This window comes from Echeneis naucrates, chromosome 17, assembly GCF_900963305.1.
Source record: "Echeneis naucrates chromosome 17, fEcheNa1.1, whole genome shotgun sequence".
Lineage (NCBI taxonomy): Eukaryota > Metazoa > Chordata > Actinopteri > Carangiformes > Echeneidae > Echeneis > Echeneis naucrates.
In genome coordinates, this window is record NC_042527.1 from 16629774 (window position 1) to 16656530 (window position 26757).

At 43.2% G+C, this 26757-nt stretch overlaps 1 protein-coding gene across 1 annotated transcript in view; it reads right to left on the reverse strand.

Annotated features, from left to right (window-relative positions):
- Positions 1–26757, reverse strand: part of ptprfb (protein tyrosine phosphatase receptor type Fb) — a 115245-nt gene that overhangs the window by 28481 nt on the left and 60007 nt on the right. The window contains exons 9-18 of the mRNA XM_029524385.1: positions 26411–26544; positions 25686–25830; positions 22086–22391; positions 21052–21245; positions 12747–12864; positions 10698–11270; positions 9862–9962; positions 8992–9236; positions 7484–7562; positions 6047–6262 (exon numbers count right to left, since the gene is read on the reverse strand). Coding sequence (XP_029380245.1) covers positions 6047–6262; positions 7484–7562; positions 8992–9236; positions 9862–9962; positions 10698–11270; positions 12747–12864; positions 21052–21245; positions 22086–22391; positions 25686–25830; positions 26411–26544 — 2111 coding nt within the window. The remainder of the gene's footprint in view (positions 1–6046; positions 6263–7483; positions 7563–8991; positions 9237–9861; positions 9963–10697; positions 11271–12746; positions 12865–21051; positions 21246–22085; positions 22392–25685; positions 25831–26410; positions 26545–26757) is intronic.

The window sequence follows — 26757 nt, forward strand, 5'->3', positions numbered from 1 at the left end:
AACTTCCTAAAAATCCGCTTTAAAAATTAACTGAGTAAATACAATATTGAATGCCTGGCCTCTAACTGCAGGCTTTTGGTTGATATGTACAGAGTTGGTCTGAATTTGAAACTTTTCCTGGTGGAGAACTACAGGTGCCTACTACTACAGTGAAACCTCAAACTGACAACTCAAGGTAAGAGAGTTCTTTTGAGTATTGCTCAGGTTACAGAGATACAAAGATACGGTTTTAAATTGGAGAAAATAACGTACCCTCATATATATATATGATGAGCAAGAACAAACAATTCAAATATCTTGCTGTTAATTTCTTGTTTCCAGCGACAACAACCAAGTTATTTCACACTAATAATAGGCCATGGTTCAAGAATTCAAGCCATAAAACTATCGACCAAGCTCGAAAGATGCCATGCTAAAAACATTAACCATTTTAGCTAATGAAGTTATTATTATGTATCTATTAAAGCACTGCATCACATTAGGAAAGCGAGACTGCTGATGTCAGAGCAAGTATGAGGCAGGAGAGTAAGAGAGGAAGAGATGGAGAGCCAGGGATTAGTGTGGATGTCCCTTGGCCGCTAAGATAAATGGGGGCACAGGAGAGGACTCATCTCTTCTTCATTAGTGTTCACACCGTGACGGAAGAGGAGGAGGAGGAGGAGGAGGAGGGGAGGAGGTGACTGTGAGCGTGCATTTCCACCTTGGCTGTAAATGAGACATTGCCCCCCCCCCAACCCCCATTCCTTCATCTTCGAATAATGGAGGGGAGGAGGCTGGAGTGTTAACGTGTATATCTGAGGAGTTGGTGCACAAGGCAATGCAGTTTGGCGTTTGAAAAAGTGCCTGAAAGAAAGGGGGAGTCCAACTGAGGGAGAGCAAGGTGACAGATGAGGGTGACAAAGAGCGATCTGTCGTCAGAGCTCAGCGTGCCGCTTACTGAGCGGCGATGGGAGACGCAGGTCGGGTGGAGGAGGAGGGCGTGCGGAGGGGCATGGGTGACAGATCGCAGCCCTCGAAGGGAATTGGGCTCACAGCATGCAGCGGGAGTGGTGGGGCGGCAAGCAGCAGTAATCCGGATCATTAGCCGCACAGCAGCCTGCTCTTCGGCACACAGGCAGATATTAATTGGAAAGATAAGCTTAGATGAGCTCAAAGAGTCCTGCGCTCTGTCATATAGTTCTGTTATCTCTTATACACATGGGCAACTGCCAGGAATATTTACAGAAAGGGTGTGCAAGTGTTACAGCATGTCTCAATCATGTACCTGCAAAGCAGCATGCGCTGATATTAAAACATAGGCGCAAAATAACTCAAGTGGGAAAGTAAAAGGAGTCACATTTGTATATTGAAGTGGTTGTTTACAGCAGCAATATTTTTCATTTGTCTTTAACACCCACAGATACACACATCAGACATGTGAAAACAGTTTTCTCCTGATTTGTGTGCCTTTGGGAGGAACCTAGTGTCTATGAACAAAGAGAAACGACGCAGTGGTGGGACGCTGCTGATGTGACAACACCACAAGGCTCCCTTCTCCTTCGAGAGGGCCAAAAGAAGGCTGTAGGATGTGGCCCTGCAGGGCATCCTGGGAAAAAGATTTTTTTTTCCTGGTGTAACAAATGACTGCAGCTGTGCTTTCATAGTAGGATAAGGGGGAAAGAGCGAGATGAGAAGTGAGGGTTCAACAAAAATAGAGGGCTTTTTTTGTCTGTTGGTCACGGCATAGTGCTGGGATCATCCATCTGAACAGACCCAACATCTGATAAAAGCTCAGCCACGTAGCTCCTAATGCTTCTGCCCTTACAGAGCAGGATCACAATGGGGCGATGGTGCAGTGAAGGAATGCCTGACCCTGAGAATGAGTCAGAGACAGTGAGAGTCTCAAAAGTGACTTTGTGGGTATTTCTTACCACCCTCAATCAACGTGCACTGAAATGGAAATGAACCACACTGAAGACCCACAAATGAATAATCTTTCAAAATTCCTAAATCTTTTAATCATAGAAATTTTGCATTTTGTGGGTTAGGGTTAGTATTAAGTGAAGTGTTTTGGTTTTCCTGTGGTTCAGTCAGTGGCTAAACGCAGCTATGATCAACAGTGTTTTGCCTTCCCATGTAAAATTATTTAGTCTGTCACATTAACTCAGCTGCATATAAACTTTCAATCTCCAAGTTAAACTAGACAATCTTATTAGTGCTCCATTATTTGGCTACTGTGAAATATGTGGGTGTACAGTCAGTGGACTACCTGTTTTTCACTTGTGCTAACAAGCCACTCAGAACTGAAATGCCGCCTCATTTAGTTATTTTAAGTTTCTTAAAAAAATATATAAAAATAATATAAAAATATTAACAACTTAAAGCAAATTGATCCTCATCAGGAAAGGAATTCAGATGATTACTTCAGTCTATAGGAATGTGGAGCTCAGTGTATATGCAAGAATTAGGAGTGAATAAATGTAGGAAAGAAGCAGCTAGTGTAGGTATGTGTGCATCCGTCAGCCAGAGATCAAAAATGTGTCTGTGTGTAAAGACTGTAAACAAATGTGTGTAAGAGCGTGAGTGTGAGCATATGTGGAACATCAGTTTTTCTGAGCCTTTTCTCAAGCTGCTCTGAGCCTCCACAAGTGAATGTGTTTGTCTAGGTTGCAGCAAGCATGCGTATGTGTATGTGTGTGTGTGATTCTAAGTGTTTGTCTGAGACAGAATAAGAGAACAAGCAAGAGTGAGTGGGTGATGAGAGATGGCAAAGAGTGACGAGACAGAGAGAAACTGAGGCAGAATTGTTGTGGTAGTAGCAGTATATCAAGTCTGTTATCTGGCCTGTGGGCTACACAACTTCCCAGCCGCTACTCTGCCATCCCCTGAGCAAAGAATGCACTGTGCTCAGCACAGGCACTGTTGTTTCAACTTGTCGTTGACCTCTAGCTCCACATCTCTCCAAAAGTGGCTTAAATAAGCCGCAGGGGTGCACACTAAGACAAACAAACAAATACAAAGACGCCCATTATCTATCTGCTGCTGTCTCTCCCTCTCAAGGGAAGCTAAGGACCTCACATTCTCCCCATTGTTGCCTGACATGAGGAAAGGCAGCATAAGTGAAGGAGTATGACGGCAAGACAAAGAAATGTAGAGACATTATTCCCCCACATGTCCTCTTTCTCAGAAAGTGCACCAGAATTTGCACTTTTCCCCTTTCTGGCTGTCTGAATACAGAGCTTCCAGATATCTGGAGGCATCACTAGAGGCAGAAGCCTCAAGGAGGAAGTGACACAGTACAGTGGAACAGAGAATCCCGTAAATGTTTTCTGTACTTCTCCCACTCTTTTTGAAAGGCGGAAAGTGAAAGTATTGACTAACAAAGATATTTTTTCCTGAATTCTATGTCGATATTGTTTCAAAGCCTTTTAAAGTTTGAATGAAGCCAGTTTTCCATGTTAAGGGTGCCCAAAGCAACAGCAGAATTAGTGCTACAAAGCCAATTTTTGTTGGGCGTGAGCAGAATTTAAATGCCTGGATAGCACTACAAAATGGAGAAGTGGTGGTAAACACATTTAAACACTCTGTCACAAACTCACCTCCGCCTTATCAAAAGAAAACCGTACAATAGCACAATCAGCTCCTCTTCCACCTGTTCACTTTTGTCTCATCTGAGCTTCACTTGCTGGACAGGACCGGACAAAAATTTTGCCCTCTTCTTTTCTTCCATCCAGAAACCCCCTCCCCTCCACCTCTTTCTCACATCACACAATATTTCATGCTACCTCCCTCCCTCACTCTCTACTCGCATTAAATGATACTGTTTATACACACCCAGCATCTATCATCCCATTTCACACTTCCCCCGGCTTGTTTATCTGCCTTGGGTGCTGGGGAGACATGAAGGCACAATCTCTACTTCTTTCTCTCTCTCATTCCCCTTCGCCTTCCTTCCTTCTCTTCTTCCCCCAAACCACTGCTGGCTGCTTGTGGCCATTGATATACGAGGGCTTATTAAACCCTGGCAGTCTTGTTTGATCTACGCTGGGGGAGTATGGGTGGTGGCGAAGAAGTGTAGTAAAGATACAAGTCATTTACTCCAGTACTCGTTGTCTTATTCTCCTGGGTCTGGTGAAGATCCAGCTCGAGGCAGGTTCTTCTAACTGCTCGATCTCCCCGCTCACTTTACCTTCTCTAGCCTCTTGTGTTTGGTAATAAACGCTTGCAAGCGCAGCATTGGGGGCGACAAAACAAACACTGTTGCGGCATCAGAGTTTCCCACAGAGCGCAGTTAGGGGATTTGTGCAGCAATCAATGATAGCCTGCTTGTAGTTACAACCTCAGAAATCAGTAGGTTGGGCACACAAAAAAAAAAAAAAAAGGCTAGTGGGAGAAATAAGAAAATCAAGGTGCTTACATGTACTGCAATATTCTTGTCACTGTAAATCTTGTGGTTATTATATATAGCAGGCCAGTTATTAGATTTCTTTCCTACCTACTACTGTATTTTTGAAATATAGATGGCAGATTTTAAGTGAATTTGTGACAAAGTACAATGCTACAGCTTGAAGAGTTTATTTTTTCCCCCTTCCTGAGCATTTGGACTGACGGTTCAGTGAAAGGACAGGCACCATCATGACAAGTTGACACTTGTTCTTTTGTGTGTGTGTCTGTGTAGGAGTTAGGGTTATAGAAATACACTGCTGTTAAAGATCTTGCTTGAAATTATTGTCACAATGCCACATTCCTTGTCTCAAGTTTGGTTTGTGTAGGAAACCAGTAGCTTTATCAAATCAATCGTGCTAATTCCTTATCCTGGTTAAGAAAATCAGTTTGAGTGTTTGCAATAGGTTTAGGAAATAAGGTTACTGCAGATGGTGGTCAATAGCCAGGTAACTGAAGTGAAGGTAAACACATTGATTGACTCAACCTAAGAATGAGGCCTGATTAGTCCGAGTGATTAAGTTAAAAGGTGGGAGGGCGCTACGAAGTCGAAGGAGGGGGAGTACACAGACAGAGACAAATCTTGAGTGCCACTGATCCAGCATGGTGTGTCTGGCAGGTGCAGTGAGAGTGCTGTGCAGCAGGGGGGTTTAAGCATCTCCTTTGAAGTCAAGTGTATCATGGCTGCCCACTACAGTCTCCTTCCCTCCCTCCCCTTTCTCTAAGCGGTGGAATGGGGGAGATTACAGGGATGGGATGCGGGTGTGGGGGGCTTTAGGGACATTTAAAGCAGCATTTCAAGGGAATGGGGCCTGCTTTACAGATTCCCTAGGCCCTGTGACCAGGCCCCTCGTCTTCCTCTTAACTCCAGCCGCACTAATCAATCTCCTCTGCTCTCTTCACGGTAGAGAAAGATGGGTAGAGGGAAGCAGAAACTGAGCAAAAGAGTGAGAGAGAGAACAGAAAGAAATAGGTGAAAAGTCTGGGATTTGGTTTTGGCCCACAAGCGCTCGCTCTCTCTCGCTCTTGCTCTCTCTCTGTGGCTGCCCAAGGCCCAGCTGCTGAATATACATGTCCAGAGTAGTGAAGGAGCCCAGAGCAATTGGAGGCTCTCATTCTTCCTGCTGTGAAGTTTACTACTGACCAATCCAATGAAGAGCTATGCCTCCATGTTTGACAAGTGTATGAGCATTTTAAACGAGAGATATTCAGTCCCCTGCTGGCTGCCAAATATTGCAAAGCTGGATCTTTGATGTCAGTGCAATTTGATAATGGAGACGAACTGCTGCAACTTTTACAAGTGGTTGTTTTAAAGAGCAAAACAAAACAAAAAAAAAACAACCAACAAAAAACCACAAAACAAAACAAAAGTATTTGGCTTTATGCTGCCATTTTGCTAGGTGATACACTTAAATAGTTTTGCTGACAAAAGAAAAGGTGACATGCAAATATATGGAACAGATTTGAGTTAAATTAGTTTTAATAAGACAAATCCGAAAAGGGCTTTTTTACTCTGAAGTAAAAAAAAGAGTGTCATTGAATTATGCAGTTGAGGGAATGATTGTCTTCAGTCAGCGAATTGAAGTTTTAACTACCATGTTTGTGTGTATCTTACATAGTTGGCAGTGCTGTCTGTCCCTTCAGATCGGAGAACAGCCAGGACAAAGCAGAGGTACTCCTGTGGACTGGTCAGGGGTTTGTTGTAGAAACCGTTGTACCTCTTCTCATCACCCAGAGTAAAGGTGGCAGGAAGGGAAGCCAGCTTGGCAGCAATGTAAGCCTTGGAGGATTCCAAGTGGCGTCTGCGCCTCAAGACAGGGCCTTCACTTGACTTGAGTAACTGTGGAAAATGAAGAGAAGAAAAGTTGAGGTAAGGTTGTCGACAAAGAAAGGGAAGGGACCAAGACGATGACCTCTGACCTCCTTTCAAAGGAGAGGCAAAAAAAAAATGTACTGCATGGTGACATGGACAGTCAACAGAAAAAATCCCCTGAAATCACTTTCTGGCAAAAAAAAGTGGGTTGTCTTACTAATTTATGACGAAAGTTCAACTCCAAAAACAAACAAAACAAAACAACTCTTAGCACTCACACTATATTTTATGTCCAGGTCGGGTTATTTCCATGCCTGCAAACAAGAGATAATGACTCCAAGAGGCTAAAATGCCCTTTTGGTTAGTGATATAACTTTGCAAACAATGCAGCCAAGCTACGGAGAGAGCAATTAGCGCTTGCTCCAGCACACATTCTCAGCATCACTGCCAGCCTGGTTAATAAATGGGCATAAGCCATACAGCACTGCGGCATTGTGTTTTCAGGAGCATTTTGTTTTCTGTCAGTGATGTCTCGTGATGCTCCAGATGTAGCTTTATTAAATCATTATGTTCAAGGGAGGAGACAATGGCCTGTTCAATGTTTAATGACTCATGGCGTCCCATCTCTCTCCCTCTCTTGGTCTCTTCTGTTATACCAATACTGAGCTCGAACAATCACGATCCAAACCAGCGAGCCTCACAGTTTACTTAAAAATTATGCTATTCATGTTTAGGCATGTCATTTAGATTAAATTCCCTCATGGGTGAGAACGACATTTATCTAACAGAAGGATCAATCAATCATAAATCTTTCTCCTCATTGAATACCTTCAGTAAATCTTTGCTCTGAGTTGGTAAACTCCGACTGCAAAGACTATAAGATATATATAGTGGTAGAGCAGTAATTTGAAGCTACTGAGAAATGCTGTATAATTTGTATTTACTCGCTTTAGATTTACACCAGAAGTAAATTAAGATTCCCTCTCTGCACAAAGTGCTGGCTTCAACAGATGGGAACTGTCTGCAGATCTGGCATCCAATCAGCACCCTCCCCACCAGACCGAGTGAGTCATTGTTTAAAATCTTTCTGCCCTTCCACCCCTCCAGCCGCCCCCCCCACCCTTCTGAGCCCAGGAGGGTAGAGCTAATTAGCTGCTACCAGTGACTTGCTACCCAGTTGGAAAGGGAGATGCTATCAGTAACCCCTGACCTGGCACATTAGCCAATCAGCCACCGTCTGGCACTCACCTCATCCAGGTACATTTCGTCTGGAGTCTTCATCTGCTGCAGCGACTGGGACACCGGCACCACCACAATATAGTACCACCTGCCAAGAAGAATAAAGCCTGTGTTAAGACCAACTGACAGAAGCACATACACGCTGAGATCAAAGTAGGCCGAGCACATTAATATCATTCAGAAAGACATACTTTCACTGTGAGTTATGTTGGGTGGAATTCAAAACCTAAGTGCTACACAGGCAGGTCCAACCAAGGTCAAACACAAGCAGACTGGCACTGAATTCTCCAATTAATGGCTAATCACTAAGAACATCTGCCATGCGGACTGGAACAAACACCATCCCAGTGAGAGGTGTCTTCAGTTAATAGAAATCCTCAAAGGACTTCTGAGGTTAATCGGACCAGCTAGGTGACAACTTTTGCCTGTGTTCTTTTATTGCTATCATTAAAAGGCCCAAAAATAGAGGGGAAGGAAAGACGTTATAAAGACATTGAGGAGTTTGGGTCAAAGTCAGGAGTTAGGTAATGAGTGGTAGAGGGTCCTTTTGCATACAAGACGTGCATACATCCGTGTGTGTGTTTATTTATGTGTTGGCCCTCTCTTGCTGTCTCTCTCGTGTTCTCCATGTCTATCTTCTCTCAGCTCTAAGTTTTTCCCCCCACTGCGGCACTCAGCCACTTGTAAAATCAGCTGCTGCGGACAGAGAAAGCAGCTGCTTCTCTCCCCTTTTCTCCAGGCTTCCACTCTGTGATTCCACAGTCAGTCAAGTCTGGGAGTGGGAGAAGACATGTATAATAAGACTACTCACCCACACACACACACACACACACATGAACACACACACACACACACACACCATCCCCAATCACCTGTGCTCATTGCCTGTCAATCTTTGCTGGAGCTTGGCCAGCACTGACAGCCCTGTAATCTTTTTACCAATCAACTCGGCACTCCCCCTCCTCAGATTTGGCTGTATGTGTATGTGTGTATGCGTGCGCATGTGCATGCAAAGGCTTTACTTGTCAGGGGTCCGGTACAATTCGGTTTTAATCAATTTGAGTCAAAAGGTAATACAGTTCAAACTGATGCTTGAAGCAACGATTATCATCAGCAAGCTGGCTAAGCCTAAAAGATGCAGCTTTCAGTTTCAAAATAAAATTAGTATTGATCACAAGTTTTTTTATGCTGCCGTTGCAGTTGGGCTTAACTGCTGTTAGGGATCAGAGCTCTAGGTGAATTAGCTCTCCATTAATAGTACTTATAAGAACTTGTTTAGGAGTATAAATGAAGGCCAAAATTGTTTTCATTTCTTTGTTGTGTTGGTATAATTTGATGATTTAGTAGTTACATCTTGTCCCAAATTAAAAGTCAACATTTTCTTATTGGGCTGAAGGGGCAATAAGACACTTCAATGATGCCCTTAAGGAAACCTCGGTCCTCGCCGCAGCCAAGAATCCAATGCAACTAAAATCAGAGTGAGCCTGTGTGTTTGGTCAGCATGTCTCAGCACTGACCTGACACGCGTGGTGGTCTGAACCTTCGGCAGGTTGATGGTCATCTTTCCGTGAGCCTGATGTGTGATGGGCTTAGTCTTGATCAGGTCGGGAGCAGTGCGGATGGACACCTGCTGCTGCAGACCCCCAGCAATGTTGCCTCTGCTTGTCAGCACAAAAGAGTAGTCTGTGTCTGGCTGCAGCTGCGTGATCAGCTTCCTCTTCAGGTTTCCCAGCACTTCCACGCTTTGCTGGTTATACAAGATCTGCGAGTGCACAGGGGAAAACGCAGAGTTGTGGTTTAAGGTAGCACACATACGCCCATGCGCATAGAGCGTACACAGCATGTCATTTGAACAAATACGCTTTCATTCTCTCTTCTCACTCACTCAAACACGCACACGCACACAAAATCAGCAAAGCCCCAAGGAGGTGCCCATCTAATCTGACACCTCACTACTGGTGCATAGCCAATAGATTTTTTTTTTACACTTCAAATTGTCTTTGGCCCATTACCACAGGGTGGGAATTGATATAATATCATTTTGACATTTTTTTGCACCTCATAAATGAGCATGAATTTGGTTCCTCATATTTTTTGGTGCAAATAAGCAAAATCACACAGCATCTCGCCCTGTTGCAACAGTTTACAGTGTCCTGTGATATAATGATGTGGCATTATGATGTGTACAGTACATTTGATACGGTGTGCTGAAGTAAGAGTAACTACTTCATTCCAATAAATGTCTTATAAGAAGAACTTACTGTATTGCAAAGTATAACAGTTACAAAAATATAGTTTATGTACATGCAGATTGTGTTCCAGGTGATCTTTTTTTTTATCTGTACTTCAGTCTGTGGATGAAGATTTGATATCTGGGTGGCACTCACCTTAAAAGGTACTTGGGATTTGTAATTTGGTGGCAAATCCCAAGTGAGGAGGACCGATGTTTTCATGACAGCCTTGACGCCAAAGTTAAGGGTGGGGAAATCTAGGGTGGGAAATCACACACACACACACAAAAAAATGTTGTCTCTGTGAGAAATTCAATTTGACACTGCCGTAGAGCAAGTCACAATGTGAACATATTCCTTATGAACAAACTCGACGAGCTACGGGGGGAGGGGCACATTCAAAGAACATCAAAAATCTTGTTCACGCTCGCTTACAGATCATAAAAATAGCCGTCATCTCCCTAAGCCTGTTCCATTTATTACACCACATTCACGTCAAGACATATGCAACAGGCTAAGATCACTGTGATTAGCGACAAATGCATTTGGCTATGGGAGTGGCAACACGTGTTTGAATATAAGTATCACGCACAACCTGTTATAAATAAAAAATCTTACATTTATGGGATTGTAAAATGCATGAGGAGGTGCATGCTGGGTACACTTGAGATTCATGTGAAAGGGGAGGATGAGGAGGCATGGTAATGTGACTATAGCGTGTAATGAGATTAGTACTCCATAAATCAATAAACACAGCGTTGTACTGTACTGAGTGGTAAATGTGAAAGATGTGGCACTGATAAGGACAGAAAAAGAGCCTTCTAAGGTTCCAAGTATGAGCAGGTGATACATGTTCATGTATCTGCTCACGGATATCGTGCACAAGGTTGTGTAACCCGAAAAGTGTGACCTAGATTTTATGTTTTCAAATCAAATACCTCTGGTTTGTTGTTATATAAATGTCAGCCATGTGTGCCTTCCAGTTGTCCTACCATTTGACATGGTCCGGCTCTGGATGCTGGGGCTGAAGGGTCCCCCGCCCTTGCTGGTAAAGGCCTGCACTCGGATGTCGTAGGTAGTGTCGGGATTGAGGCCGTGGATAGTCATGTTGGTGTCTGCGGTGCGGTTGGTGCTGTTCTGCTGACTGTTGATGTCTCTGTACACCACCACGTAGTATATAATTTTTCCATTCCTCTCTGCCAGCAGCGGGGGCTCCCAGGTCAGCTGGGTGCTGGACTGCGTCAGTCCTGTCACTTGCAGATTGAACGGGAAGCCCGAGGGCACGTCTTCTGGGGTGCTGATCTCCTTCGTGTAAGCCTCGCCGATGCCTGCGCGATTGCGGGCGCTGAGACGGAACACATAGGTGGCGCCTTTGTGCAGTCCAGTGACAGTGTAGTGGTCATCCATCCTCCTCAGCTCCCGAGAGGTGTAAGTTTCCTCATCAGTGCGCTTGTACTGCAGTTGGTAGCCCATTAGCTCACCCACCATCTCCTTCGGTGGCTGCCACTGAATCAGTGCTGTGTTGCCTATTGTGGTGCTGATCATCATTGTGGGTTTGCCTGGCACTGAAAAAGGGAGAATTGTGTAGTTCATTTAAATATACTGAATGTATTTTGATCAGCATGCGTATTTGTCAGAAACAGCCTCATACAACAACTTTCCACCATTTCAAAAGCAGGTAAAGTACTGAAAGTAACATACATGTAACAACCCACTGAAACTAATATGACCACAGTAATGTGCCAACTATAAGAGTCCCTTCCATCACTCAGGGTTTTTCCTGAAAGGAGACTTCCGACGCAGCTGCCACCACTGAATTTTCTGGGCCATTTCAGGACTTTCTTAAAAAGGCACAGTGGAGATTGACAGGCAGTAGGGAGAAAGAGTGGGCGATTGACATGTAGTAAATGGTCCATTTGGTAAGGCGGTGAACCAGCAACCACTTGCTCAGAGCTCAGTATGCCCATATGGTACACAGTCTATCTACTCAGCTATCAGACTTCCCTGAAACCATCAGATTTTGTTCTCTCAACAAAGTCTCATGGGTTATTTTCAAATACGCATTTCATTGGCGGATGTCTGTCATTTGTACCTGCACCTGGATGCTGTGGTGCCCTATTGTAATCAACACAGGGCTAAAATGCAGCAGGATAAAAGACTCCAATTTTTCCATCAAGGAATTTTCTCCTATGGGTTTTTGTTCATTGCCAACAAAAGGAGGGTGTCATGCTGCTGTGCGTCAATATTTTACGGTTGTTCAAGCAGGTGAATACTAGTTCTTTTGTATTTCTTTCTTTTGTTCTTCAAAAGGTTTCCAAAATTCACATTAGATCCCAAACAACGATGTAACATTTGTTTGTGAAGAGAAGAATTGTGAGAGCAGATGAAAGCAGAAACACCATCTGATTGTTCCATGCAGTTCAGTAGTGATTCATACTGCTGATGAGATGAGGTAAATTTCATTGTTAGCTCTCATTTACCTTCCCTGAGATATTTAACCACAGAGCCTCCTGTGTTGTGGGCATTGGGCCAGTGCTCATATTTTCTCACTGTGATAGTAATACTCTATTTTGGAATAAGGACAGTACTGATGAGTCACAATCGGCAGAAAACTTTCTCGATTATTTATACCCAAATATCAGGAGGAAAAATACTCTGCATGCTTTGACAATTGTAAAAGACATCAGCAATGAAAGGTGACAGGTTTGTCCAAGTAATTAAAGAGCAATTCTTTTGATTCATGATTTTTGTATTAATCATTTCTTTCAATTCACTGTTTAATTTAGCCTCTGAAATGTCATGATACTGTTAAAAATTGCCAAGGTGACAGATCCTGTACATACACATGCATATCTTAGTTGTAAAAAGGACATGAGTAAGCCATCTAAAGGCACATGCATGCACACGATCAGGACGGTGTTGCCTCCCTCTCACTTTAAGCCAGGCAGAGCTTGGGAGTTTAAAGTCAGAATGATAGTACCATAAATGGGAACGATATGTCCTATGTTTTCTATGATGACCCTCATAAAACCGACTCTAACCTGCTCCAGTTGTGGTGATGACTTTGGCTTTGCTGCGAGCTCCATCCCCCTTCGTGGTGTATGCTGCTACAGTGACAGAGTATGTGGTCTCAGACTGCAGCCCGCCAATGATGGCCTCCTGCAAAATTGCAAAAAATAAAAATAAATAATTATAACTTGAGAGGCTGAAAGGTATTAGCGAGAAGAGTGAGACCGCCTCAGAGGCAACAACGACCCCCCCCCCACCCGAAAAAACACGGCACCAAAAGAAATCACACAAAGATTAAACCCCCTTCTCCATCCACTTGTAGTTTCTTGATCAATATGCCTATAAAGAGGAAACAAAACATTTTAAAGCATTTGGCGGATAAAAGATTTGAAGGCACACAAACGGGAGCAGGAACTTTTCTTAGTCAAGAAAAACTCCCGCTCCCAGTCATAAACCACACACTGAACCCATTAACCAACAAACCAACCAAATGAACCAGAACCAGTGTGTCAGTGTTCATGTCTGCTGCATGGATAAGCACGAGATTATACCCAGAGGATTTTAGGATCATCACAACGCTGCAGTAAGAGCAAAAGCCCACAAACAGAGTTGCGGCTGTGGGATATGTGGTTAACACTCTTTGAAATGAATCTAAAAAACAAACAAATATCAGACATACTTTACACATTTCCTTTTTTTTTTTTTTTTTTTTAAATCATGAAGTGGTGTTTGTCCTCTGGACTCCCTTGTTAGTCGGGTTGAATGTTCAGTCTTTCTACAAGAACACAGACACACTAAAGTGGTTGAACAAATCAGTAACAGCAAACAACAGAGATAACACACTGTTATTGGTAACCTGCTGCAGTGCTGGCACTCACTTCACCAGCCTGCATCAGTCTGAATGAAAACACACCCACACACTGTGGAATTAAACACTCCCTGAGCTGGGACAGAGCACACGTATAAACACACATACAAAACACATACGTAGTGAACACACGTACTCACCTTTTCAAATTAAAACGGGCTAACGTATGCATGCACACTCAGACGCACCGTAAATGTACACATGCATACGCACTATGATACTTGAGCACACAGTCAATATGGAGGACAAATTAGAGCCTGCAGCTCGAGCACACATGCTGGAGCTGTCTGCTTCTGACTGGGGCCACTTGGAGGATGAATACACTGATGCCTATAAGCTTTCCTGTTGGAACTCCCCACAAAATTCTCACACTGGGGGGAATTTATATGGCTTTGCTCGAATGCTGTTTCTTCAACTAATGAAGTCTTAATTTCCTAACCATAGAAGAACATTTAACTGTCTATATAAGCCAGCTATGTTTGACAATGCTTTTTACTACCCCTCTATTTAAGGGACATTTGGTGCTCCCATAGTAGCTTTTAAGAGGGACGGGGAGGAAAATGCTAAATTACTGTATCATAAAACCATTTTAACTTTATGGGGGAAGTCTCATTACTTTAATCATACAAAATGGCTTTAACAGTGGCAACGGCATAGATCCCCCCCATTCTGGCAAGGTCGAACTGGGTGTAGTAGCACTTTTAAAACTCAGCAGGAGATAGACAAAGAAAGGCTTCAAAGTTTCCTTCAGAGCAAATGCTTAGAGCAGCACCAAAGGGCATTACAGAGATTATCAAGTCAACTAGTTACAGAAATGGAATTCTCTCTGCAAGCCTCCCTATACCACTATCCTCAAAAGGATATTTTCTATCCTTTTCCCTTGGGGGGAAATGGGCAGCACTGTTAAAAAATATTTTCATTATATATTTATTGCACAACAGTTAATTAACTATGACTTAATTTTTCACTGTTTCCAATGGAAAAAAAAAAAAAAAAAAGAATAAAAAAAATGTCTACTCTGTGAACAGGCCATGGGGTCAGCTGATGGTTTTTTTCTGTTGACATCCACCCGTAACCAGTCACACTACATTAGCTACCTGGTGCACAGATTGCTATGGCCTCAACACGGCTGCTAAAGAAATAATAAAAATGTGTGAACAGATGTCTTCCTTTGACAGCGTCTAGCTCTGCGTCTGTCAGGTGTTAATCAGCACGTTAAGGGGAAAGGGAGATGAGGCAAGCCTGACTCATGCTATGTGGGCGTAGATGGAGGAATCTCGCCACATGTGCCATGGAACCAGATTTCCTTTTAGCAGAGCGTTATGAAAATTAAGAAACTTGACTCATTTTTAGATGGTGAGTAGGGCAAAAAAACACCCATTGACGTTATAGACAGATGAATAGAAATGCATCATCTGTCAACCTTCCGTCACTGGTTTCATTAACTTTTTTCCTGCGAGAGGGGAAACAATGTCTCAAAACTGCTAAAATGCTAAAAATCTTTTTTTTAACGGTTTCTTTGCCCCTGCTGGCTTGCTGAAAACTGTGTTTGTTATTCTACTGGGTTTGTATTGAATTTTTCTCTGAGAACAGTAAGTGACTCCGCGTTTTTGCTCGTGCAATATGACGTCTGGGAGGTAATAAGCCGTAACAAAGGGCTATGTGACAGCCCTTGAACAGCAAGCTGCCATCTAGGCAAATGAAAAGAACATGAAAGACTGGTGGCAATCTTGGAGATGTGTGGAGCTGATAAAACACACAGCTCCTCCCCTCAGATAGACATGTCATCTGGAACAGTAGGGGAGACAGCAGGTTGGGCAAGCCTGATTAATGTCAGCGCCACACTGGGATAGTGACACTCAGCCTTTGACTGCACTGTATGCGCAGTGATGGGGGAATGCTCTGCATGCTCACAGTAGTAAGTGCCTCAGATCCGAGTGAATACCCAGCTGTTACTACGAGTTTGTGGGTAAAATGTTGAAATATTAGACTTGTATGCAATCATAAGTGGAAAAACTCCTCATGCTCTGTGGTTATAGTAGTCCTTGGAGAACATCACACACATAAATGTAAAAACCAGGAATCATCAGGGCAAACATGTCTTGCTGGGATTATGATGGGGTTATGATCTGCCATCAGGATTCATACCGAGTGGTTTGCAAAAAAAAAAAAAAAAAAAAAAGGCACACGCACACAACTCGTAACTCACACGCACAAGCATACACAGCACCCTTAAAATTGCAGAGGAGAGAAGGCTTGCCCTGCATGACAACCCAGCAGCACACATGAGGGTTACTCACATGCTCGGTGGACTCCTCAATATTCCACTGATGGGAGAGAAGACACAGGACACAGGGCGGGGGGAGAAATGAATCAGAGACAACACAACAGGCAGGGAAAAAAAGCGCTCGTCTTTTTTTCACTCAAAGACAGATGAACGTAGGTGTCAACGGAGTCATGCAGTAGAAAAAACAAAACAAAACAGAACAAGGGAGAGAGTGTGATGGAAGAGAAGAAGAGAAAAGGGGAAAGGAATGAAGACAAGTTGAGAGGCATAAAACAAATTGTGTTACTGAGTTGAGCAATGGCTGTGAAATTCATTAATGTTTATGATGCACTGCCTTGTTTCTCATTTGCTATGTATCCAATAAGAACCTCTGCATTCCTTAATCGCATAACACATCTATTCAGCAAGATAACGAAAACGTAGACTCCCTCAAGTATTTCTCTTTTTGTTGGGGGGGGGGGCATGCCTTTTATTCATTATATTTCAATATGTTTTCAAAATGTTCTCTTGCTCGCTGTGCTTGGCCAAGTGATTCCTGAGGGAAGTGAAAGCCCATTCTGTGCCGCAGGGCTCCATTGGTGCTGAGCGTGAAATCCTATTACCAGTGCCGCTATGCTAGCCCTGTGACATCAAACCCCATCCATGCAGAACGCAACTGCTGGCGTTTACCAGCAACTCCTTCCACAGTTCAGCTACTGCAGAGGAGTTCACTGAAGGGTGGCCCTGCTGACAAGGAGCAGGACAGATGACACCGGTGACACTAATGGGAAACAAAGAGGAGGGCGGAGAGGGCTGCGGAAGACTATTGGAAGAGGACGATGATGGCGAACATTTCTATTTGATCATCTGGGAGCGTAGCTTGGAGGTCGGTGAGAGATAAGGCTGGGACACGTGGGGATGAAAATAAATAAACTGCAAGGTCAGAAACAACGTTCAGCCAGAACTTATCAAAGAGTTTAACCAGCATGATGAACATGCAAGTTTTCACCTCTTTTCCACAACAAAAGGTCATTCAGAGCAGGCAGTCGCTATAAACGGAGCTGTCACCTGCTTGTATTAAACCAGAACCACGTTGGCTACACTTTTAAGAGGATGATGCTAGCCCTGCTAACTTTTCAGCAGATTAAAAAAAAAAAAAAAAAAAAAAAGCACAACTTTTTGGGGTCAAAAGGGTACAACTTCAATATTTAGCTTATTTTACAACTCTTTGATTTTCTTCTCAAAAACAACAACAATCAAAAATCTATCTATTCTTTTCTTTTTGATGTTTGATGTAAAAGTGAAATTTACTGTACCGTATAACATGTCTTGTATTACTGTAGCTACTTTGTACTGTACTTTGGTTATTAAAAACATCTTGATATATTTCTGACAGATGTCATGACATTGAATATTAAATCCAAAGTTGCTGTCTGAACACAGTTTATCACCACCGAAAGTAATAATATTCATTTATTCACACAAACACAAAACCTGAGGTTCAAAATGCTTCACAACAGAAAAACGGGAAGCAGATTTTTTTTTTTTCTAATTTGGATGAGAATGTGACATTTGTAAAACAGACACATGCCCTTTAAGACAAAACATTTTGCCAGGGACTCCTGCCCTTCCATCTTTGCCTTCTGCTTCAGACCTCCACAAACACAGAGAATGAGTCTCACACACTGCTGATCCATTGTGCGCTGGAGAGACAGTGTTCATCATCCTCCATTGACTGCTGCCATATGAAAAGACAAAGGATTCGGCTTCTCTGCCCCGCTCCCTGTGGATGGGTCTTTATCACCAACCAGCTAACTGAAGCATGAGCTAGGCCTCTGTATGGTCCCATTTGTGACGGGTTGAGACACATGGTGCATCAAAAACTGCTGCCTAATGCTCTCCCTGACGTAGCGGGGCATTGAAGAGTACCATTTAAGAACAGCTGCTACTTAACTCCATGAATAACAGTTCGCAATGTGCCTAATTGCTTAATTTGTTTACCGTCGTCTCCACTCACTATGTCAACAGAGCAGCGAACACATTAAGGTTCACAAGAGTTCTATCTCATCTTTGGCTTAATCCCTTTCTATTGCAACTTCTTTTGCTTTCTGTTCAAATCCATGAGCGAATTATAAATTATCCCCCATTTATATTTCGAATGCCAACGCAAGCTGAAAACACATCATTGCTGATAAGCGTCGTTTGTGGAAACGGAGCGGTATAATTCGCAGGCGGGTGAATGCAAATTTGATGACATGGGCTGAGATGTGAGGCTATAAAAATGGGAACGAGTGATGTGGAAGAGAAGGAGCTGTCATGATTGATGGAGTGAAGTGGGCTGAGGTGCTTCTTTTCTCTTTTTTTCCCCATTCTCATTCAACTCCAATCTGAAGCAGTGAAGGCCACAGAGGCAGTGAAGCATTGCCTCACTTGTTCGCACACACACTCACACAGACTCGCTCACACACACACACACACACCACAAAAAAACGCATGAGTGGTCAAATAAAATGAACCTGGAAAAGTAGTGCTGAATGCAGGCAAACTTGTACAGGAAGGCGAAAGCGTGCAGAAAATGTACGGCAGCACAGATGGTGGCTAATGACTTCAAACTCAGTTGTGACACGTTCTACCAGATTGTATTGATACTTAGAGGAAAAACGTGAACCGAGACGATGGTGCGAGCGCACAGAGATGGAGCAGGCTCTGTGGTGCGGAGTTGCCCACACAGGTTCAGGCCACTTTACCGGCAGAAATATGGCTGGAAAGGGGTCGATAACATCCCACTGTTAACGTGGCCTCTGGTTTAAATTTAGCAGGAAAATGAGGGCGCTGTGTGGGCTTCTGCTTGAAAAGAAAAGAGGCGCTTCAACCACCTACACACAGGCAGGCTCTCCTAGCTCCCCCCCTGGCGTTTCAGCTAACCCTGAGAGAGGGTGAAGAGGAGATAAAACGCAGAAGTAGCCACAAACAGAGACAAAGGGAAGGAGAAAGGTGACTGTGACTTTGACAGAATCTGCAATCAACTTAGGAATGTGACTGAAGTCTAACATGAGGTTGCCTTATGTTGTGAATGCTGGAAAAAACTGAAATCTTCTTTTCCTCTTGGCTCGCTTACTGTGGAGCCAATGCAGGTGAAAGGGTGGAAATGGAACTGATTTCACAACACATTACGCAAATTATTGAGAGAAACACGATGGGCTGTGCCAAGAGAGAAGATCCCCCCCATCATCAATTGCAGGTGTGTGTTTTGAGAGATTTGCACGAGTCCAGCATGAGTCACAAACTCTTCCCAGCCAGCTGGAACGCCTACTACAACGTTGATCTAAACACTGGACATGTTGGCTCATGTTATCTGTCTTGTTTTTTCCATTTACTGTAAAGGCCTGTGAATGGAGTATTTGAGAAAGTGAGGGAGCTGCTGAGGGAGTACTGGCTGGCTGTGTGGTCTGTAATGGCATGTGGGCAGGTCTTTGCAGGTTAGCCCAAGAATGTTTGATAGAAAACAATTTGTTCATGACTTCATCCAGGGTGACAAACCTGGATGAAGTCCTCTGGTAATTGCTCAAATGGCTTCCAAGTTAGGAATTATACAAAGAGAGAGAAAAAAAATCTGTTTTCTGCCGAGAGGGGAGCAGTGAGTTTAAGTGGTGTCCTGGACACCAAACTGGAATATGAGAACTGTCCTGAGCTACAAATTGCAGCGAGTCTTTGTGTTTATTGTGTGAACCTGGCACAAATGGGACGTGGCAGGGAGTATTGTTTGCACAACAAGTACGGTCATGTCCAGTTCATAACGCAAAACAGTCACGCCGAACATGTCAACATGAAGAAAACAGGAAGACAAGCAGCCCCCATGTTTTTCATGTCCAGACCAAACGATGCTGCCCCAACTGTCAAGCTCTCCAGTAAACACAACACATTCAGATAACAAAGAACTGTCACCAAAAGCTGCCAGAAAACAACTGCTGCTAAACAATGGCCTTTACCCAGATGCAGTAGTATCAGCCAGAGCCCCTGTTAGACACTTTTTCAGGGCCGTCAAGACAAAATGGACTTAATGTTAATTTTATGTGGAGAATTTGATGCAGAGCCATGTGTGAGATAAGCGACTGGGTTTGTTTGACAAAAAATATTCATTATGTATCACCAAATGCCCTGTGACACGACTGGGATCAACGAACTGCTGCTTAGCTGGGGATATACCACTTTTGACACATCGCATCAAGGTGACTTTGACAGTGATTCTTCTCCTGGAATGATAAGGCTTTAGACTGCCAAGTGTTTGCCGAAGCAAATGAGGGTTAATAGCTCCACTCAAGGACACAGACGTGTGCAGTGCCTGAGAACTAAACCAGCAACCAGCTGGTCCGCCTAAATGCTGCTGCTCAGCATTTATCAGCAAACACAGCTCAGAGACACATGCAAGGCTGCTCAGATTTTTTTTTTCCTGTGGTGTTCCTGCGGCCAGAGAGCGCTTACTTGTTCAAATTCTATGTTTTTGTTGGAGGCCATCAACGGTGCGAGTGAATGCGTGTTCCTGCAAATGTTACTTCTGGCAAACAATCAGAAAGGAGGCTCTTAAGCTGGTCTCTCCTCTCCCAAAGAGCGGGAAAAAGTGAGAGTGGGGTTTTTGGTTTTAAGATATTCATGAATCTCTGAATCCCTCTTAAGGATTACAATCTCTCATCCATCTCACAGTGTCGCGAAAGCTTTGGGCAATTCAGAACAGCCTGCATTAATGTGTAAAGGGCGGCGCCAAGAAAATAACTGATTTATAAACATGCTAACAAGGCAGTGCATATGTATTACTGCTAAAACCGCAGAGAGAGGTGCGTTGATTCCATTAAGTCCCGTCCTGATGTAACACATATAAAATATTTAATAGTTATTACTGTAGAATTAGAATGGATCTTGTTATGACAGCTAATCCAAAGCTTTTGGAGCAGGGTACCAATTTAGAGTTGAATGTCACATGTGAAGAAAGATGAAAAAAGAGGGGGTGGGGGCTGTGCAGTCGGCAGAAGGGAAATTCCATGTGTGTATGAGGGAGATGATGGGGGAGATGAAGCGTGAACTCAGAGAATGTAGGGGAACAAAGGAGTGGTAGAGAATGAAAATAATGAAAAATGATCATGAAACAGCTGTAGACAGTGAAAGTGAGATAGAGAAACACTGGACAGATAAAAACATCATCCAGTACCTGTGCCTCCGGCAAAGCAACATCCATGATGTTGGGCTGGCCGCGAGGTTCACCGTTTTCAAGTCGGGAGAAGATCACTTGGTATCCTCGGATTTGACCGTGCTGCTTGGCCTGCAGGGGGGGCTTCCAGGTGACCCGAATGGCTGTGGAGTTTATGGCCTCAACCTCCAGCTTCCTGGGGGGTGCTCCGGGCACTGGAAGCCAGAATAAAACAAATTCTTTAAAAAAGGGGGGGAAGGCAAAACCCAAACGTAAGACAGACATCTAGTTAGAGATGGAAGGAGTGAAGAATACAAATAAGCTGAGGCTGTGTTTTTCCTCGGTTCACTGTCTTGTGTGATGAGGAGCCAAAAACTATGAAAATAATGACTCCTCTTTTTTTTTTTCCCTGGCTTAGGTTCTCTCTATAAGGAAGTTATACTAGAACTGGCCATGAGTCAAAAACATCTCTATTCAATTCAGACCTTCTGTGACATCTGTGTCCCCAAAAACACCCAGTGCAGGACAGCACATAGCCTAGCCCTGTCTGTAATGCCCTTAATTCCACTATGAAATTAGCTGTGTTGCAGCAAACTTCAAACACATTAATTATAGATGACTCTCTCTGAGGAGCAGCCCCTCTCTATCACACTGCAAACGAAACACGTAACTGGTGAGAAAAAGGAGGAATGATAGAACGAAGGAGATCGCTGCTCCACTTATAATTCTGCAGAACAGAAAGAGGAAAAAACAAAAAGGCATTGAAACAGTGAAAGTAGAGCAATGTGTTGCAGAGCTGAGGCCAAGGGGTCATAGAAGTTAACCTGCTACAGATGCAAAGAGTTAAAGCCACAGAGAACAAGCCTGAAAGGTGAAAGAAAGGGTTATCCCTCTCCTTCCTCTTCGAGCTCATCAAATCTCAACTGATCAACAGGACAAAGAGACATGTGCAGGAGAAGCTATGGAGACTGAAGAAAAATAATGACAAGCAGCCCCAAGAAAAAGAGATACAAAGAGGATGAGAGCACTCTTCTTCAGGGGAGGTGTCAACCTACCATCCTCTTTGGTTTTCATCCTCACTGGGGCACTCTCAGGGCCCGGGCCCACGTCAGTGTGCGCCCTCACCCACACCTGATACTCAGTCCACTTCTCCAGGCCCTCCAGCACATAGCTGGTGGCGTCTGCGCCGATGCCCGTCACCTCATGCCTCTCTGTGTCCTCTCCAGCCAGTGCCTGGTAGCTGACAGTGTAGCGCACAATGGCGCCGTGGCGGCTAGCGGCGGGCGGTGCCACCCAACTCACCTTGAGGCTGGTGGAGCTCAGGCTGACCAGGTGTACCTCTTGAGGGGGAGCAGATGGGGCTGCAAGGGGGGTGGGGGAGGTGGGGGGGTTGGAGGGGGAGCAAAACCACACGAAGGAGGGGCACGGATCAAGCAAACAGAAAAAAAACAAAACAAAAAACACAACGAAAAATAAACCAAAACTGAGGAAGCTTTTTGTACAGTAGCCAACATTAAAAATCCAAATGTAAAAGTTTACCACCTACAGTACAGTATGTGTGCTACACATGAAGACTGAGACTGAATTTTGAATGCCTCAGATTGCAATGTGTGGATAATTTTAACGAAGGCTCAGATGTATGGAAACTGCTTATTTAGCTTGTAAAATAAAAATGGTGAGAAGTGACAATGATATGTTCTACCCTATGCTTTTTGATTCTGTGTTGTATCGATATACACACACACACATATATATATAAAAGCTATTTTTAATGTGTGTTCCTAGTAATACTAATATCTCCATCTCCTCTATCTTACCACCTCACATACTGCAGGTATTAAAAGTAATAACATTGCACTGCAAGTCTGAAAAGGACATTTGATTTTTATGCTGAATACAAAAAGATTCCGTTCTAAACTCTCTGGACAGAGAGGATGACTGTAGAAACACATTAGCAGGCTGCTGAAGCTGTGTTTGGCACTACATTTTTGCGAGAGGCCATGAAACGACAGGGTGAGGTGAACAAAACAGAAAATGTGCCAAAATTTTACAAGGCAATGTTTTTTACAAAGGCGTAATTTGTCCCTAATTGCCCTCTCTGCCTCCTCTCACAGTATGCAGAAGGAGCAATAAACTGGCTATAGATGTGCCAGCGTGTGAACAAGTGCTTGACAGCGTTAACTGCTCTGGGCTGCATAACAGTATTTGTCAGACTCTGGTCGTAGTTGCAGCTCAGACGCACTGGGCTATCACCAAGGTTAAACATAAAGCTATTGTTTCATAATCAAAAACAGTTCTAAGACTTCCAACCACTTTTTGGTGTATGGCGACTATCTTGGAAAAACATTCCTATTGTCACTATTATTATCATCATCAGATGGGACAAACTTCACAGGCTGCTCTGCCATTAACTTAAGTGAATTGAAAAAACTGTGCCAGCAATGTTGCACTCAAATGGTATTAATGTTAAAGCTCTGGCCCAACAGACCATCATGAATACATTTAATGTCTAGGCATAATGTCAACATGCCACGCTAAAAGTTATAGTCTGCCTACTACCTCACTCTGCAATGATTTATGATCACTAACTCTTGTGGCATGTTCCAGTGCATGTAGAAACACAGATAACGTTTCACAGAGATGGTAATCTCCAGCTACACCTCCAGTGTGATAATAAGATTAGCACAATAAATAAGATAAGAAATTATTTACAACAGCTGCAGCATTAAATGTATGTCAACCCTCAAGTCCAGAGGTAAAAATAGAAAACCAATAAATTATTCTAAAATGGAGAACAAGAAATGCACTGAAAACAAACTGAACAGCGTTCATACATTTCATGCATCTAACTCAATCAGGAACTTATTCAACTCTACAAAAAGGGGGCTCTTCAAAAGAGGATAAAATGAGAAACGGAGGGGCAAGAAATTCAAGGTGAGGTGTTATAAAGCATGCCCATGAAATTTCTTTTTTAATAAGCAGAGCAATGAACAGTGAGCTCAAATTTCAATCCAATAAACTAATGCCAGAACATGACTCCACAAACTCCACTTTTTTTTTTTCCAAAAATATTAGTGCCTAACAAAAGAGAAGTGGCCCTCATCGCCTGATCCACAAGAAACTGGACATAAAACTACAAAGGTCTGCCAACTCCACGTGTATTAAGAAAAGGTGACAGACTGAATCAAAACAATGAGGATGATTTAAAGAATAGAAGAATAGAATTTAAGTCCTGATGAAAAATATGCTAGATCAAAGTGATATTGGATGTGGAGAGGACACCACAGGAAACTTCATCTGTGCGTCTCTCCTTCTCACTGATGTCACAGTCCAACACATAATGCATTTAAGCATTTTATGTTTTTCCAACTAATTGCAACTTTAATGCAGGTTTTTGTGTGTTTTTTTTTCATCTAATAAATCTAATATTTATTTGGAGTGATGTGTCAAGCGGCATGAAACATTTCCAGTCTTACAGGTATTTTTACAACCAGGTCCTTGACTGAGTCCTTGAATTGTAGTGGATGATGAAAAAACAAAAGCATAGCTCATTTATGTTCACTGCTCTGAATCTTAAAAAAAAAAAAAAAAAAATGCAGTAACTGTGACTATGCACCGCTAGAAAAATGCCACTCTTTGCCACTGTCTGTTCGCATCTCAACCTTCCTGGGACTGCTGTTACTTTTTTTTATTTATTTATTTTGATGTACACCATCATTCTGACACATAAAATCCGAATACTGCTCTCCAAATTCTGTCCTTGTGTCTGCTGGTGACGGGAGGCGCAAGGACACTGACTCATCACCACTCCTGATCTTGATTGACAATCCTAACCCTAACCCAGAGGTGGTAACTCTTCAATGACTTTACCTCCAGTTTTCAAAAAAAAAAAAAAAAAAAAAAGGCATCCAGCCTTTCAACTCTACTGCAGCAACCATGTTAGAAATAATAGTGTAGAAATAATCATCTACAATTTCTTTGACATATTTGAATTGCGTATTTACAGTTGCACTTTTACCAACAGCAGGAACGGCACTGTGAATTCAGTAAATCAGCACCAGCATATAATTTGGAGAAAAAGGCACAGATATTATTTTTACTTTTAACCTTTATGACGTCTTCCTGTAAAGAATGCATGCAGGGCAAAAAATAAACTGTATATGTGCCCCCTGGGTGAGGTGATACAATCATGGTGCCATCGCAGCAAAAAAGTCAGCAGCCAACTGGCAGAGAGTGACATTTAGAGTTCTGGCACTGAACGAACACACAAAAATATGGGGCAAACTCACACAGCACAACTCACAAATGTGGGAACAAGACACATTAAACGTACCTTTGACACTGAACTCAGGGCCTGCCCTCAGATAGACGGACAGGAGGGTTAGTGTTGGTGACAGAAGGGAGGTGGTGGAAGCGTGAGGCTGGTAGGGATGGCTGCACTGTCAGCATTTTATGTTTTGCTGAAACTGACTTGACATTCAAGTCGCCCACGCTCTGTGTATTAAATTATCTCTTTCCTGCTCTGAAAGGAACGACCTAAACCTGTATTACCTGGCTGTGGGTGACACTTACTCGACAAAGTCATTGGTTAGTGGACAACGATGAGGTAAGACAGAAGAGAAAGACAAAGCAGGAGAAGAAAATGGCAGACTTACTGGACTGGGCGGTACGGGCCTCGATGGGCTGTGTGAAAACGCCTAAACCCATCTCAGAACGGGCTGCCAGTGAGAAGCGGTAAAGAGTATCGGGCTTTAAATTGTTCACAGCATAGGAGCCTGTTGGGCTGATCTTCACGTGTATCTGGAAGGGGAAGAAGAGTCAGAAACATTTGGCAGCATTAAAATCAAAGACAGCCAAGTCAAGTCTCTCCGCTTCCTTTATGAAGAGGTCGTATTTTTCTGCACTGCTTTGTCTGGATCCTGTATTCCTTCTGAACTGAAACTCAGTGTTTCCTTAAAGTCCCTACAGTCACACAATGTACAGAATACAGACACATTTGAGAGCCTTTTGTTTCAAAAACTATTAGTCATGTAGTTTACAGCTGGTGCAGTGGTCCAGCAGAGTTGAACGAAGGGTAACAACACCTAGAGACAGAATGGAGAAACTGTGATATCTGTTACTTGTAAATCTCTTATATCAGCTAGGGAGCTGACTGCAGTAGTACAATAACATTGCTTCAGCCGTGGCTTCCCATTCAGAGAAATTGCATCATAAAAGAGCAAGATTCATATGTCTGCTATTCCATAATAGAATATGAGACTGGATGGATGGGTGGATAGATAGAGAGTAAGAAAGAGAGAGAGCGTGAAAGAGAGAAAGAGCTAGTGGTAGAAAAAAGGCATGTCATGAAATAGTTAGAGCCTCATGTTTTTATTCTAACCTTGTTGTCCGAGCCAGCCTCCCAGTACTGCAGCTCATACTCTGTGATGGGGCCCTGCACAGGCCACAGCCACGTTAGCATGATGCGGGTGTCCAGCTCGGCCTCTGCCTCAAAGCTAGATGGCTGGGCAGGCACTGAGTACAGAGGGGCAAGAGGACCGGAGATGAGAATTAAAAATGACAAAAAAAATTCATTTTCCAGTGTGTCGGCAGTAATAACCGCCCCCTAACAACTGATTGTACAGGAAGACAAATGAAAGCAAAAAACCCCTCCATACATACTGTACATACACCTACATGCATCCATCTGATGTAATTTGGGATCTTTTGTTATTTATACATGTATAA